Here is a 14769-nt window from a genome sequence, read left to right as displayed (position 1 = left end):
AATAAAATTAAAAAGTTTGCCGTAATAAATTTAACGATAAAGTTGATTGACAGTATCAAGAAGTAAAGTTAAGTTAGTTGCTTTAGAACGATAAAAATATATTTTGAAACGTCAAGAATCGAAAACACAACAGTTCAATTATCCCACCCAATCTATTATTTATTGGATTTTGATACATTTTTATGGCACAACATTAATTAAAAGTAATATTTTTGTAACATATTAGTAGCCTGCTATTGTAGCAGTTTTTACAAAAATAACACATTTCTGTTAAGTTCTCAACTTAAATACACCTATAAATCAACATTTATGAAGTCCAAACAATGTCCACCGTAATTACAAAACAGATATTAACGTGGCAACCAACATAAACACTTTCAAAGAATTTCCAACAGTTATCAAATATCCGGCACTCTCCATATCGCTAAGTTTCAAGTAAACAATTCTGTCGTTAATGTCCTGCAAAGGTCTGTAATTTGTCTCCATGGGTAAATTTTCGTTAGTATATAACCTGGAGAAGAGTTTTGCCTGAAAAAAATAATCATATTTTGTGTGGTAATGGAACAGCTTTACAAACCTGTCTTTGCGAAATGGGTAAACCATTGGTAAAAACTGTCCAAAGTACACCCTCGTTGCAAGATGGAGTAGTTAAAGAACCATTGTACCTATAAAACCCTGCTCTATCGCGAGGTAGAAAATCATCTAATTCTACTCTTGGGATTGATATGGGTACATTAACAGTCCTTTTTTGTTGTAGTTGTTGGACTGCATCAAAGATGGGAAAAAGTTCGGTGTCTTCGTCGGGCGAAACCTGCGTCACAAAAGTGTTGCCTTTTACATAAAAAGTGTTGTGTACTTACGTAAAAAAGCACACTCAATACGGCTACACGACCAACTGCCAAAGCATGAACCAGATCTTCAGCTCTGCGGTCGTAATGCACCAAATGCAACTCCAAAGGAAATCTAAAAAAAATTGTAGGTCTGATTTAGATCCAATTTCTGTTACCTTCTGCCATCAATAGTATGTTCTGAGTCCCAATGAAAATGAATAGAATCTAGAGCATATTTCGAACTTAAACCACCTCCTGATAGTGCGGGTTTAGGAGCAACTTCCAATCGTATTTCAACTAAAATGTGATTTGGTTTAGATTCGTTTTAAATTTTTTTTTGGTTTACCTGTGTGACCATTATTTCTTATGGTCGAAGGATAAAGTTCGTCGTATCCTTCAAATATAAATGGGGGAAATGTTTTTCCTTCTGCGTTGTCCGGAGAGAGGTCAATTGGAGATTGATGTTTACCTACTGCGCACTGTTTGGGCCATTGATCTGCAAAACAAATTGATTTGATGCAAACGTGCTATTTCCTATTTATGTTTTTTGCAAAAATAATAAAACTTCCAAAATAAGGAATCTAAATGTTGAATAGTTTTAGAATAATAATAATAAACTCTAAAGATCTAAAATTTTTATTCTATGAAACCAAAATAGTCTAAAAACAGTCAAAATTAAAGAAAAAAGTGAAAAAAGACTCAAAACCAAAAAAAAATTAAAGAAACTAAATGTACCTACGCATTTAAGGAATTCGTGAGATACAGGTGTCCTAGAACTCGCGCCCCAGAGAGCAAAGAAGGATGGCGACAGCAAAACAGATGGTAATTTTTAAAACAAAAATTGACTACGTTTAATAGTATTGGAGAACTGATAAAAAATTAACAACCAATCCCAAAAGCTTATTCGAGAAGTGGAGTAAAAGGCTATCCCAATTTCCTAGGCAACGAGAGTCTAATGTTCATCTGACCAATGGATGATAGTACAAATTCTGTTCAGCTTCGAGATTGGCTACCGTTTTTTTATCTTATTTCGATTATTTTTTGAGCTAAAAAACTGTAATTTCAAAATTTTTGTTCACAATTGTTGCTTCCATAAGCTCTTTCTCTTTGGGGCGCAAGTTCTGGGACATCCTGTATAAACAAATCAAACAAAATAGACTGATATAAATTCAAAATATTGAAAAAAATCTTAAGAATTAAAATTTAATGTGTAAAATAATCTGAAAATTGGACTTTCTTAATGAATTAAACAAGCAGCAGATAATCTGTATTTACAGAATGCAATAATACATAATAATATATTAATCCCAAATAGTTAAGTGTCAAATTATTAATAAAATTTGCAATCTCTAGAACACAAGCAAAAATTAAGAATTCTAATATCTTATTAATCCTAGAGAGCCAAAAACAAAACAAATAAATCTTATAAAGAAATATGATGAAAAGACCGAAAAATCAGAAAAAAACGTAATCGCATAATTAAATTTAAATTAAAAAACAAGTTTTAGAAAATTTAAATACGCATTTAAATGGCTCTAATCGTAAAATTAAGAGACCAAATACTTGTTTTACACATATTTCATTTCCAAGAAAATGAATTAACTTCGCATTTTGGCTTGGTGGTTGTTTAGAACATAAAAATCATAATTTCAACATTCAGTTAGTAATTTTTCTGAAAATCAACACAAACTGTCCTATCCAAGCTAATAAAACGCATCCTAAAATTCAAATAATAAATAGTAGGTAAGTTCTAAAATAAGTCGTGACCAGAGCATTGCGATTGTGTTAAATTTCATTTTGGCAACGATTATGATGCGCTACGGGAATTTTTAATAAAAAAAAAAAACAAAAAATTAGCAAAGTTTTTACTTACCCAGATCTTTATAGTTCCATCTTGCTGCCGATGTCACCCCTAAAAATAACGATTTAGCAAGATTTGAGTGGTATTTTTCCATGGATCAAAAATAATTGGCCGCATTTCAAAGGGAACAATGAGGATGGAGGTCTTAATTTTTAATTGCGGCAAATAAAAGTCGCTCTTAACGAAGAATTAAAGGATTTTTAAATAATAGAATTTTGTTTTTTCTACTTGACATTAATTAAAATTATTGACAGTTTACCTTAAACCCCACGATTAAAATAAGAAAAAAGAATGTTTAAATCTTCTACTGTGATAATCTTTCATTTATTTTTGCATGGTGTTTGTATGTTTTTCGCGTGGGACAAAAATAACAATAAAAACCAAAATCAATACGCACCTGCACTATAAAAACTGAAAACAAAAATGCACAGCACTGATATCCTAATCATGTTGACTGTGATAAACAACTAAAAGTTATAAAAGTCGTTCTAACTATCTTCTGAGGAAATATCTGACAGCATATTGGCAAACTGCCCCTCAATACGAAAATAAACTTGACTTTTCAGTTCACATCCATCCATTACATTTATAATCTTTTAACGATAAAATTTTGCTACAACAGTAAGTTAAATACGACCTAAAGGTAAAACTTGCACCAATTAGGAACTAAAAAAGTCACTATTATACGAACACCGCATATGCCAATAAAATAGTTTCTAATGAATGTTGAATACCGTATTATTCTCTGGTCTTTATTAGACTCGGCAGCACTAACTGTCTTAATACATCGGCTTCCTTGTTAATATATTTACATAATTTGGTGACTCTCTTTATTGCCGTTAATCTGAGTTTGTGAGTTGCCAAGAATCTTTGAAATTAGATTGTCTAAAAATATGAAGAAATAACTGCTCAACTATGTAATTGCGACAGTTCTCTTTTAGTGCACCTTATTAGTTTGTTCCTAATCAAATTTTTATAAAACTGCTGAAAACTGCTTTAATAAATTGTAAAATTGTATTTAAAAAATTAAGTAGGTATATCTAGGTACTTACCAACAAACATGTGGCAGGCAATATTTTTGTTCTTGTATTTTGTAATTTAATTTGCCACTTGAACTGCACAATCAATAAGTTCAATTAATTAACTTATTGCAGATTAAACAGGAGATTGCGGACGAGTTAAGACCAATCAATTTAGTTGATTTGACTAATACCCACCTAGAAGATCATTTTTCAATAGGAAACTTGGTTCTTGTCGTATTTTTAAAACAGCCAATCGTGTAATATTTTCGTAGGGATGACATAATTTGAAATAAAAGAATCACATTTATTTTTAACCAAAAATAACGATGGAATTTCCAAATCAAATATCGAATTGCATATTTTCTAATTTTTCCCATTTAAAAAGCTTCTAGTAACGGTAAACGAGCGGACCAATCAAAACAAGCCCAGGAAGACGTCCTTCAAGAAGTTCTATACTCCTCACATTACGAGCAACCGGTCGACCTTGGGAGTACGCAAGAAGTGTGGGAATTAGGTGAACTCAAGGACGTCAAGAACTTGTAATGTTGGTCAGACCACACCACTTTTGCTTTTAATAACAAGAATTTGATGAAGGGAATCGCTATTATTGATGGCTTATTTGAACAATTTTAAAATAATACTGCAAATATGTTAGACCAATTAATTATGATCGGTTGAGTCCTAGTTGCTCATGATGACTAACATAGACCAATTAAGATTTGGTTACTTTTTAAGTGTGGTCATCACGTAAATTTAATTGAGTTAGAGAGTTATAAAGAAACCTTTTCCTTTAAGCAAATATAAAAATTGTGCTTTTAAAATTATGGAAGCATAATTTGCATCACAAGCGTATTTGTATTTCCTTTGTAAATAGTTTTTATGATTCCTAATTTTAACTTGTAGGTCGGTCGTTTTATTGGTATAGTGGGAGACAAAATTTATGGTGGGTTTTCTCAATTTGGTTTGTTTCGAGTCCTTGAAAGTGCTTTAATTTTTTAATTATGCAATTAGAATAATGTTAATAAATACCTAATTGTAAATAAAATAAATAGTAGGTACATGTGTCATTATTATCAATAACAGAAATTAACTTTTTTTACTCAATTTTTCCCGCACATTTTTAGGTGAAAAATAATTGTGAGAATTGCTTTTGTAGTTTAACTTTTAAAATCAAGTGGTTTACCAGATTTTGTGTCTATCTAATTCACTAATTCAATTGAAATGATCATTTGCAATAAAATTAGAAATATAAAGTAGAACGGTTTAGCTAAACCTGTATAAACAGATGCGTTGATTTTGTGATAAAATTAGCAGGTATTTTAAGTCATAAAATTTCCATTAAATTCACATAAAAACGAGCTCCAACTGTTTTAAAAAGAATTTTTATTTAGATATGCTGTTACTTCAACATTTTTAATGAGAAACGAGCTATTTTTATTAGGTAGATTTAACAATTGTGTTTTTTATTTCTCCTTTCATTTAAGAGTGGAGTGAAAATGTATATAACCTAAAACTGTTATAGTATACTTTTGGAAATGAAGACAAGAAAACGTTATTCTAATTCTACAATTTAATTTATTGTAAATACCACGACCTGCTGTATATCTACGGCCTGTGCAAAATCTCATTTCCCCGTATCAAGAATGTTTCCGAAAAAACGCATTTTTTGCCGAGGAGGGCGCTGCTGCTCGGGCGCTTTTGACATTGTTGACAAATTGAATTTTGGGGTTAGTAAGATTTTTGACTTTTGAAAGCCCCAAAAAACACAAACGTAGAACAATCGTAAACAGAGCACACAACGAAAACTTGAAAAAGCAACAAACAACGTGTAATAATTTGAAAATTCAAACTTAAAATTTGAAATGTCAAAAACAATGTTGGTAATAAACCCAATATGGTAAAATATTCCCAAAAGTGCCCGAGCAGTGGCGGCCTCCAAAGCATATGCGGAGAAACAGTCGAACTGCACAAATGCACAGGTCGTAATTATACAGCAGATCGTGGTAAATACATTAATATGTCAACATGTTTGTGTTGACAGTAAATAAACTATTAATAATAAAAAAATACACATAAATTGAAAAAATTGCATTAAATAAAGCTTAACTTAAACAGTTACATGGCAGCAATAAAAAAAACTTTTCACAAATAAATTAATCGCCACTTTTATCCCGATTAAGTTCAACCATTTCCACACCTTCCCGCTCTCCTGAGTTCCAACGTTGAACCTCTCCAGACGCAAAAATACAATAAAAAATACATCCAACAACATCCAGAGCAACAAGAAGTCCAAAAATCGGTTGCCATTGTTTGAAAGTTACAGTTTCATTGGTGACAAAAGCGACAAGCTTGGATGAAAAATAACCAGTTGAAGCACCACCAGTAAACGCAATACCAAAAATTGTTCCGGAATAAACCGGAGAAATGTCCATACTATTTGATATAAATCCCGCTGTTGAGGCAGCTAAGAATCCTTGTGATAATGTAAATACAACCACAGAAACAACGGCTTTATATCCCCAAAATATTTGGATTAAGAATAGAACGGCCGGGACGGTAAATGAAAGAGAGGTAAATAATTTTCTTATGGCTAACGTCGAGAGTTTTTCTGTTTTTCTCCACTTATCGGCAATGTAGCAGAAGATAACAGCCATCACATAAGTAGCTAAAATTAAATTAGGTAGTAAATACCAGACGATTATACAAACTTACCAAAGTAAGGTAAACTTGATAGTAGACCGTTCTGCTTGATGTTGAAATGCAGAATCCGGTCCATGTAGGATGGTAACTCGTTCAAAACCATGTTAGTGTTGAATTGCAGACAAATATCTGCTATTACTATAGCCCACACTGGTCCAGACAAAAGAATTTTGATCCAAGGAATTCTTTTCTTACTACTACTAGTTTTATGGAGGCGCGTTTCCACAATTATAGCCTTCTTCTCTTCTTCACTAATCCTCGGATGTTTCTGTGGCGAATCATACACCAAATAAAACCAAGAAATTGACCACACTAGCGATATCCCCCCAGTGATGTAAAAAGCGCTCGGCCAACTCAAATACGAGATGACATATCCACAAACTGGCAGTGTTACTCCAGCTCCTAGAGAACAAGCGATCGTATGAGCCATAAATTTTGATGTATCTTCTGGAGCTACCCACTTTATCGCAAGCGGGGGAATAGACGGCCAGGACACTCCCAGAGCTAGCCCCAAGAGAATTCTTGTGGCCAAAACACAATAGTAGTGTAAATAGCACGCGAAAGGAGTGATGATGGTCAGAAAACTAGAAATTAACATTGCGATTCCTAGAACTTTCTTCGTGCCGTAGATCTCCGACAAACGACCTCCTGGGATGGCTGAGAGGAGGAATCCCCAGAAGAAGCAACCTAATATGTCGTTTTTCTGATATTCGTCCCAGTGGAAAGTAGGTCCGTGAAGAGAGGAATTTGAGAAGTTTGTCGCTACCATTTCTACGATTGCTATTGACATGTTCACTCGGATCATGTAGTGAACCATGAAACATGTTATAACCATGAAGCAGAGAATTTTTCTGCAAGTAAGGAGCCCTGCAAAAAACATGTTTAAGTTCAATGAATTGTTGTGTTGAGATAAGAGAAAATTGAACTGCGGTAGTCTACTTTGGATTTATAAATTGTTATCAAAACATTATCAAGCACATTCTTTAGATTTTTCTACCTTTCGTTTTTATCTGTACATTTTCTTCCATTTTTTCAAAACCACACAAGCACGCACTTATCAAATCATGTCATATACTCGTTATCTCGTCAACCATTGTAACTTAAATTATTTTACAATATTTAAAAGTAAAACAAGCGTGAATATGTACATGTAATTACTCTAGACAGAAGTGACGTAAGCATAGATAATAATTTATTGTTGCAATAATAATTATTTCGACTAAACTAAGCAGAGAATTATTGCCGTAGCGGCTACTGTACAGTAACTATTTTTATGGAAACTCTAAGCATTTTATTTGTTGATAGCTATATTGTTCGTTCAAAATTAATAAATGCCGAGACAGTTATGTGTTTATTTGTAATTTTACTGCAAAGTTATCTATTCGTATTTTTTTCCTATGAAGGTAAATTGTGTTAAGGTATTTAGGTTAAAAGCATTTGTTACAGCTGAAAGCACTATTGCGATAGGTAGGTATACCGGGTGATCGTAAAAATATCGTAAAATTTTAGATGTACATATTTTCAAAATAAATTATACAACCTCAAATAACTCATACAAATTTAACATGATAATCTTTCTAAACATATCATAGTTTAAAAATAACGCACTGTATATTTTTATTACACAAATTTAAAATAAATTTCAATGCAAACTTTGAAAGTCTTGTTGATTTCATCCCAAATAATCCAATAACAATTAATAAAAAAAATTTGTGGTCTTCACGTGTTATAAACCTTATTATTTATTATGTGAATAAATAAATATCGCCACAGTTATCAACAACCAACCTGATAACTAAAAAATAGTCGTGAAATGCACACATTATTTTTAGACTCGTTATGGAAAACTTCAAACCGCATTTCCATCCAAAAGAAAAAACAAATATCCTTCTTCATCTCTGTTTTCTGTGAGTAAAAATAGTAAAAAGGCCTTTTTAAAAAGTTTTTAGGTGGCAGTTACCTGTGCTGTTTCGCGGCTACCGGAAAAAACTCAGTGAAAAAGACCTTCAATGTTCACTAAAAGAGCACCAGGCGAAAGTTTTAGGTGACAAACTCGAGAAAATCTGGTTAGAAGAAGTTTCAAATTTTGGTACAAATGCATCGTTTTGGAAAGTTTTGCTCAAAGTCTTCGGGTTGGAATTTGCTTTATACGGAATATTTCTAATTCCCGTAGATTTAATGAGGTACAATTCAATAGTAAAACAATCTTGTCTAATTGTTGATGACAGGTTTTTGCAGCCGTGGTTCGTCTGGAAGCTATTATCACTCTACACAAGTGAGGACGGTTATACCGTAAAAAATTCTGCCTATATTTACACTTTTCTGATAATACTTACATCCTTCGTGCAACTCATTGGTAATCACCACTTTTGGTTCGGAATGGAGCATTTAGGAATCAAAATAAGAGTTGCTTGTTCTACTTTAATATACCGGAAGTGTTTAAATTTAAGCCAAGAAGCATTAGCTGAAGCCACTTTTGGTCAAATTATCAATCTGATTGCTACAGATGTCGCTAAATTTAATACTGGCTTCATCCGGTACGTTCACAGTTTATGGATACTCCCTCTGTTCATAGTGGGTACCTTCTGGTCTTTATATTCAATTTTTGGTGTCACTTCCACTGTAGGAATGTTAGTGTTTCTTGTCTTTGCGCCTCTTCAGTGTAAGTGGAATTAGTAGAACTTCTAACTCTTTAAGTTTGTTATAGTTTTCTTATCTAAAACTATCTCTGGAAAGTACCTTAAAATGTCTCAACGTAGCGACCAAAGAATCAGACTCCTAACTGAAATAATAGAAGGTATTAAAGTCATCAAAATGTTGGTGTGGGAAAAACCTTTCACCAAACTAACAGAAGCATACAGAAAGTAAGAGTACAAGCTTAAATTATTAACCTCATCATTTGCTTCAGGTCAGAAATGGTTCAACTAGCAGCTAGTTTATACTTGTTCGCTATAAATCTTGCTTCATTATTTTTTCTAAACAAAGTAGCGGTCTGCTCATGCGTCCTTCTTCACATTTTAACAGGTCATGTCTTACAAAGTACCTACATTTTCGTTTTACAGATGTTTTACGAAAACTTGAGAATTATAGGAATACTTTTCTGCTCTTGGGGAGGACTTTTTATCGGTGAAATCCGACCAGCAGTCAAAAGAATTGAACATTTCTTAAAATGCACAGAGAACCAGAATCAGACAAAAAGTACTTCAACAGAGATTGTTTTAAACGAAATCTGTTTTAAAAACATCTTGAAAGAAATCTCAATGGTTGTAAAATCCCCTCAGAAAATTGGAATCATCGGCCCTGTGGGCTGCGGAAAAAGTACCATTCTCAAAGTAATGTTAGAAGAAATTCCTCTTTGTCACGGCACTATTGAAATAGGTGGTACTTTATCATACGCATCCCAAGACTCATGGATCTTTGATGGTACAATAAAAGACAACATCCTCCTTGGGGAACATTTCAACGAAGCAAAATACTTGGAAGTGGTCAAAGTTTGCGCTTTAGAACGCGATTTTTTCATTTTGCCGCAAGGAGATTTAACTTTTGTTGGAAGCAAAGGCGCAATGTTAAGCGGAGGACAAAAATCAAGAATTAACTTAGCCAGAGCTGTGTATAAAAACGCTGACTTTTACTTACTAGACGATCCGTTCTCTTCTGTAGACATCCAAGTTGGTGAATTTATACTAAAAAACTGTCTGAAAACGTACTTAAAAAAGAAAGCAGTGGTGTTGGTCACTCATCAGTTGGAATATCTGGATGAAGTGGACCGTATTTATGTTATTGAAGGTGGTCGAATTGTGACTAGCGGCAGTTACGATGATCTGAAACACACCGACTATTTTGTAAGCATGAAATTGAGAAAAAGGGAGTCTAAAAATGTTAGTGAAAAGGCAAGAAATGAGAAGATATACGAAAGTGTAGATGCGGTGGAGTTGAAAGAAAATATGGAATTAGGAACAGTGCAGAAGAAAGTGTACAAAAACTACTTTAAAGCCGGTGGTGGTCTAAGTAAAATAGTACTTATGCTACTACTGTACTTCTTACAACAAACTGTTTTATGCGGCAGTGACTACTTTATGACTGTCTGGGTGAATTTGGAACAAAACCATGAAGTAGTTCCAAGCAATTTTCTTTACATATATTTGTCTCTTGTAGTAGTACTGATTCCATTGTCGCTTTCGTCTGGTTTCTGGGCAATACGAATTTATACCAAAGCTACACAAACTATTCACAGTAAAATGTTACAAAGCGTTCTTAGCGCACCACTGCGTTTTTTTAATTCTAATCCTTCTGGTCGCATCTTGAACAGATTTTCCTCAGATATTGGCCAGATTGATAGACTTCTTCCAATTGTAATAACAAATGTGGTTGTTATCGGCTCAAATGCAATAGGCTTTATCATTTTGATCATAATCGTGAACCCTTGGATTGTGATTCCCACTTTGATTATCATAGGAATACTGGCTTGTTGTCGTAAATTATATCTTTGTACCAGTCGTCTTCTCAAACGTTTTGAAGCAAACTGTAAGTTATCTGCATTGAAATGACTTCATCAAATTTGATGTCGTAGCCCGAAGTCCTGTTCTCTCACACTTAACATCAACTCTGCAAGGACTATCAACGATAAGAATCTCCGGTGCTGTGGACAACCAAAAAGAAAGATTTGAGTACTGCCAGGATGCTCACACCGCCGCCAACTACATGTTCTTAGCCTGTGAGTCAGCTTTTGGTTTCTGGTTAGATGTCTGCAGTTTTATTTACTTGGTAATTGTGATTGTTAACGTCGTTTTGATCAATAATGGTAACTACAACTAAAAACCACCATTATAGTAATTTCTGTGTCGTAGAAACCCATGGCGGATACATAGGACTATCAATCATGTCTTCTATAATGTTAACTGGAATGGTTCAGTACGGGATGAAAGAGTACGCCGAACTTGAAAATAAAATGGTTTCTGTAGAACGTGTGCTGGAATATACAGAACTTGCTCCAGAACGACAGGAGAAGAAACTACGAGTAGAATGGCCGACGAATGGGGTCATAGAATTTCAAAACGTATCTTTACGGTACGATGTCGATCATTTTTCTCTAAAAGAAGTAACTTTCACCATCAACCAAAACGAGAAAATCGGAATTGTTGGAAGAACCGGTGCCGGAAAATCATCGTTGATTTCCGTTCTTTTCCGACTGTTTGAATTCGAAGGTTATGTGCTCATTGATGGTACCAACACCAAGACAATACCACTACCAATCCTGCGCTCAAAACTTGCCATTATTCCTCAAGATCCCGTTCTATTTTCTTGCAGTATTCGAACTAATCTAGATCCTTACGAAGAGTACGATGATTCTCAATTGTGGGACGTTTTGGCAGAAGTAGAGATGAAAAGTGTGGTCGCTGCTTTACCGTCAGGATTGTCTCATAAAGTGACGGAAGGAGGATTAAATTTTAGTGTAGGGCAGAGGCAGCTACTATGTCTATCTAGGGCGATTTTAAAAATGAATAAGATAATGATAATGGATGAGGCCACTGCTAATGTTGACTTGAAAACTGATGAGTTCATTCGAGGAACCATTAAGAAAAAATTTAAGAATTGTACGGTTTTTACCATTGCTCACAGAATACACACGATAATGGATTGTGATAAAGTGTTGGTTATGAGCGATGGGTGTGTTTTAGAATTTGGAGCTCCTTCTGCACTTCTTCAGGATACGAAAGGGGAGTTTTACAAGCTGGTTAATTTACAAGATGAAGTTTAGGGGATTATAAGTGTTGTTCAACCAATATGTAACTGTGGAAGATTTAAAAGTTCTTAAGCAGGATTAAAAAAACTAAGGTTTGATTAAGTATAAAAAGTTTGTGTAAAGTGTAAAGTTTTAAAATTATTAATTCGAGCGCGTATGTTATACATAATTTCTTTATGATTCAGAACTCGCGCCCCAGAGAGCAAGGAAAAGTGCCGACAGCAATACAGATAGTAAATTTCAAAACAAAACTGATTAAGTTTAATAGTATTCGAGAAAAGATAAATAATTAACAACCAAGCTCGAAAGCTCATCCTAGAGGTGAAGTAAGAGGCTACCCTAATTTCCTAGGCAACGAGAGTGTATTGTTCAATTGACCAATGGATGATAGTATGTGTCCATTGCCGATTTTCGAATTCTATTCAGCTTTGGGATTGGCTACCGTTTTTTCGTCTTAACTCGTCTATTTTTGAGCTACAAAATTTTAGTTTCCAAATGTTGGTTCAGAATACATAGTTGCCTCCATAAGCCCTTTCTGGGGCGAGTTCTGAGTCATTCTGTATACATAATATTAGGTTTTATTGTATTCATAAAACTGTTGTTAAAACACTTGCAATAGAGAAATAAGTAAGTACTTTAGTACTTGCATAATAAATCATAAATACTTACTTATCAAATAGCCTCTTCTACCTTTTACTTGATAAATAAAAACCGTTATAACTATAAAGCACGCCTTGTCCACTGTAAAGTAGCAAAAATTAACTCTGAACGAGCAATCCGAAACAAAAAGTAATCATTCTTTCTAAGTTGACCGAAGATACGTCGTCGTTTAAGATTTTTAACACTAGTCCAGTCTAATCTAGTCTAGTCCAGTGTAGTCCAGTTAAGACAATATAATCAACATACTTAATTTCAAAAGCTTTTAAAATTTTGTCAATTGTCCAACAAATAAAAACAGCAATAAATTTACATTTGCAGCATCGTAAATGGTCGGGAAGTGACTTGAAATGCGTTATTTTTGTTAAACTTTGCGAACAGAATTACAAAAGCGCTGCAAATTTGATGGAAGCAAAATTAATACTATGTACATGTTTTATCTTATACTCCTATTAAATTTGCAGCTCTTTTTGCTATCCGGAACATCATGAATTAGTTGCATGTAATCTTTGTTTATGTACTTTTGAACTTTCGTTAATTTGAAGTTCCTCTTGTGAACGTATTTTTGCGTCCACAAATAATGCACCATGGTATGAACAGAATATGCACCCAACAATACATTTTACCCCTAGAACTTTTGGGTTGGTCTGCTTGAGCGGTCAGTTTTTGTACAGGGGTGCGTCAGACAACCAAATTTTATTTACAACTCACTCGACAACTCATGCAGATTGAGTCGACAAAACGACCTGGTTTGAGGAATATTGAAAGAAATTTAGAATCAATGTTTGTATTCTTAATCAATGACCCCGTTCCTACTATGAGTTGATTGCAATTAATTTAATCTCGCATTTAAGTTTGATTGCTGACATTTGATGGAATTAAATACTAATTTTAATTAAAAATGTAATTTTTAATTTTAATTTATTTCTTAAAATTATTGATTATTCTAACGTTCATTTTTCTTTATACAATTCACTTTCATTGCTAAAAAAGTAAATTTTAGAACAATCGATTTTTAATTCTGATCAATAGTAAGTAACTAAGTATAGGCCGATTTAACGCAATAATTTAATTGAAATTAATTATACTTGCAATTTACTTATGTCACTTTAAAATAATGTTAAATATATCATTTTAGTTTAAATTGTAAAGAGTAACAGTATTCCTTTAGCAGAAGATTGTATAAAGGCACATTTAACAATTCTAGTGCTGTTAAAAATTTGGCAACAATATTAGTGTTGGTAAATGCGTTTTTTTGATTTCTTGATTTTGCCCACCTGTTTACATCTTGGATACTACCTAGTTATGGCCAACTAGCATTCATAATTTTTAAAGCATTAATTTATACATTTTTTCGAGTTTCCCAATAACGTTATTTGGTTTCGTAAAAATCTTTGATCAAAATCAAAGATTTAATTTTGTTTTTGTAAACCGGGTTTATAATTTTTTAATTATTTGTCATTGTTTGAGACCTTAGAAACTCATTTTTTTTATTTTTCTTACTAGTAAATAACTTATGTTTTCTACTATCTAGTATGTGAAAAAGTTACCAAACAATGAGAGCAAGTGATTTGACATGTCAAAATTGACAAATATATTTTTATTTAATTTAAGCAAAATTTGAACTTCACATTGCACTTTTAAGATAATCGAAATTTTAATCATTCGTCAACTCTATTATTACAAGTCCACATTAGATTAAAACAAAACTCAACTTCACACGTTGAGTAATCTACTATATATTTGTCTGTATGTCCTGAAACTTTATTTCCAAATATTTTTCCCCTAATTCCAATAAAATGCTGTAATTTATTGGGAATCAATTCTGGTCATCAGACAAGATCCACCAGGGTGGTTATGTTTATAGGGTCTTGCGGTCAGTTTGGTGGAAACTGTTTAAAAAGTTACAGCCATAAACGCACCACAGTATTTATACGTTTCTTTTACCATCACAGC

General features: G+C 33.3%; 3 protein-coding genes across 3 annotated transcripts; 1 reads left to right on the top strand and 2 right to left on the bottom strand.

Moving 5' to 3' along the window:
* Positions 1-133: 133 nt before the first annotated feature.
* Positions 134-3453, bottom strand: LOC148174884 (putative carbonic anhydrase 3). Its single transcript, XM_088035831.1, has 7 exons — positions 3089-3453; positions 2704-2742; positions 1177-1326; positions 1007-1127; positions 861-963; positions 578-811; positions 134-528 (listed from the first exon to the last, which is right to left on the bottom strand). The coding sequence occupies exons 1-7, from the start codon at positions 3138-3140 to the stop codon at positions 337-339; spliced, it is 891 nt and encodes a 296-aa protein (XP_087891957.1). The 5' UTR covers positions 3141-3453; the 3' UTR covers positions 134-336.
* A 2391-nt stretch (positions 3454-5844) lies between these two features.
* LOC148174883 (sialin-like) lies at positions 5845-7518 on the bottom strand. Its single transcript, XM_088036599.1, has 3 exons — positions 7411-7518; positions 6426-7280; positions 5845-6378 (listed from the first exon to the last, which is right to left on the bottom strand). The coding sequence occupies exons 1-3, from the start codon at positions 7439-7441 to the stop codon at positions 5867-5869; spliced, it is 1398 nt and encodes a 465-aa protein (XP_087892725.1). The 5' UTR covers positions 7442-7518; the 3' UTR covers positions 5845-5866.
* Positions 7519-8236: 718 nt separating this feature from the next.
* On the top strand, positions 8237-12827 carry LOC148174882 (putative multidrug resistance-associated protein lethal(2)03659). The gene is made up of 7 exons (XM_088037318.1): positions 8237-8320; positions 8363-8596; positions 8642-9075; positions 9121-9277; positions 9322-10937; positions 10984-11214; positions 11261-12827. Exons 1-7 carry the CDS (start codon positions 8253-8255, stop codon positions 12169-12171), a joined length of 3651 nt encoding a protein of 1216 aa, XP_087893444.1. The 5' UTR covers positions 8237-8252; the 3' UTR covers positions 12172-12827.
* The last annotated feature ends 1942 nt before the right edge of the window (positions 12828-14769 follow it).

This window comes from Gnatocerus cornutus, chromosome 5 (assembly GCF_029298725.1).
Source record: "Gnatocerus cornutus isolate USDA-ARS CGAHR chromosome 5, icGnaCorn1.1, whole genome shotgun sequence".
Taxonomy (NCBI): Eukaryota; Metazoa; Arthropoda; class Insecta; order Coleoptera; family Tenebrionidae; genus Gnatocerus; species Gnatocerus cornutus.
This window is presented reverse-complemented; position numbering and strand designations above follow the sequence as displayed.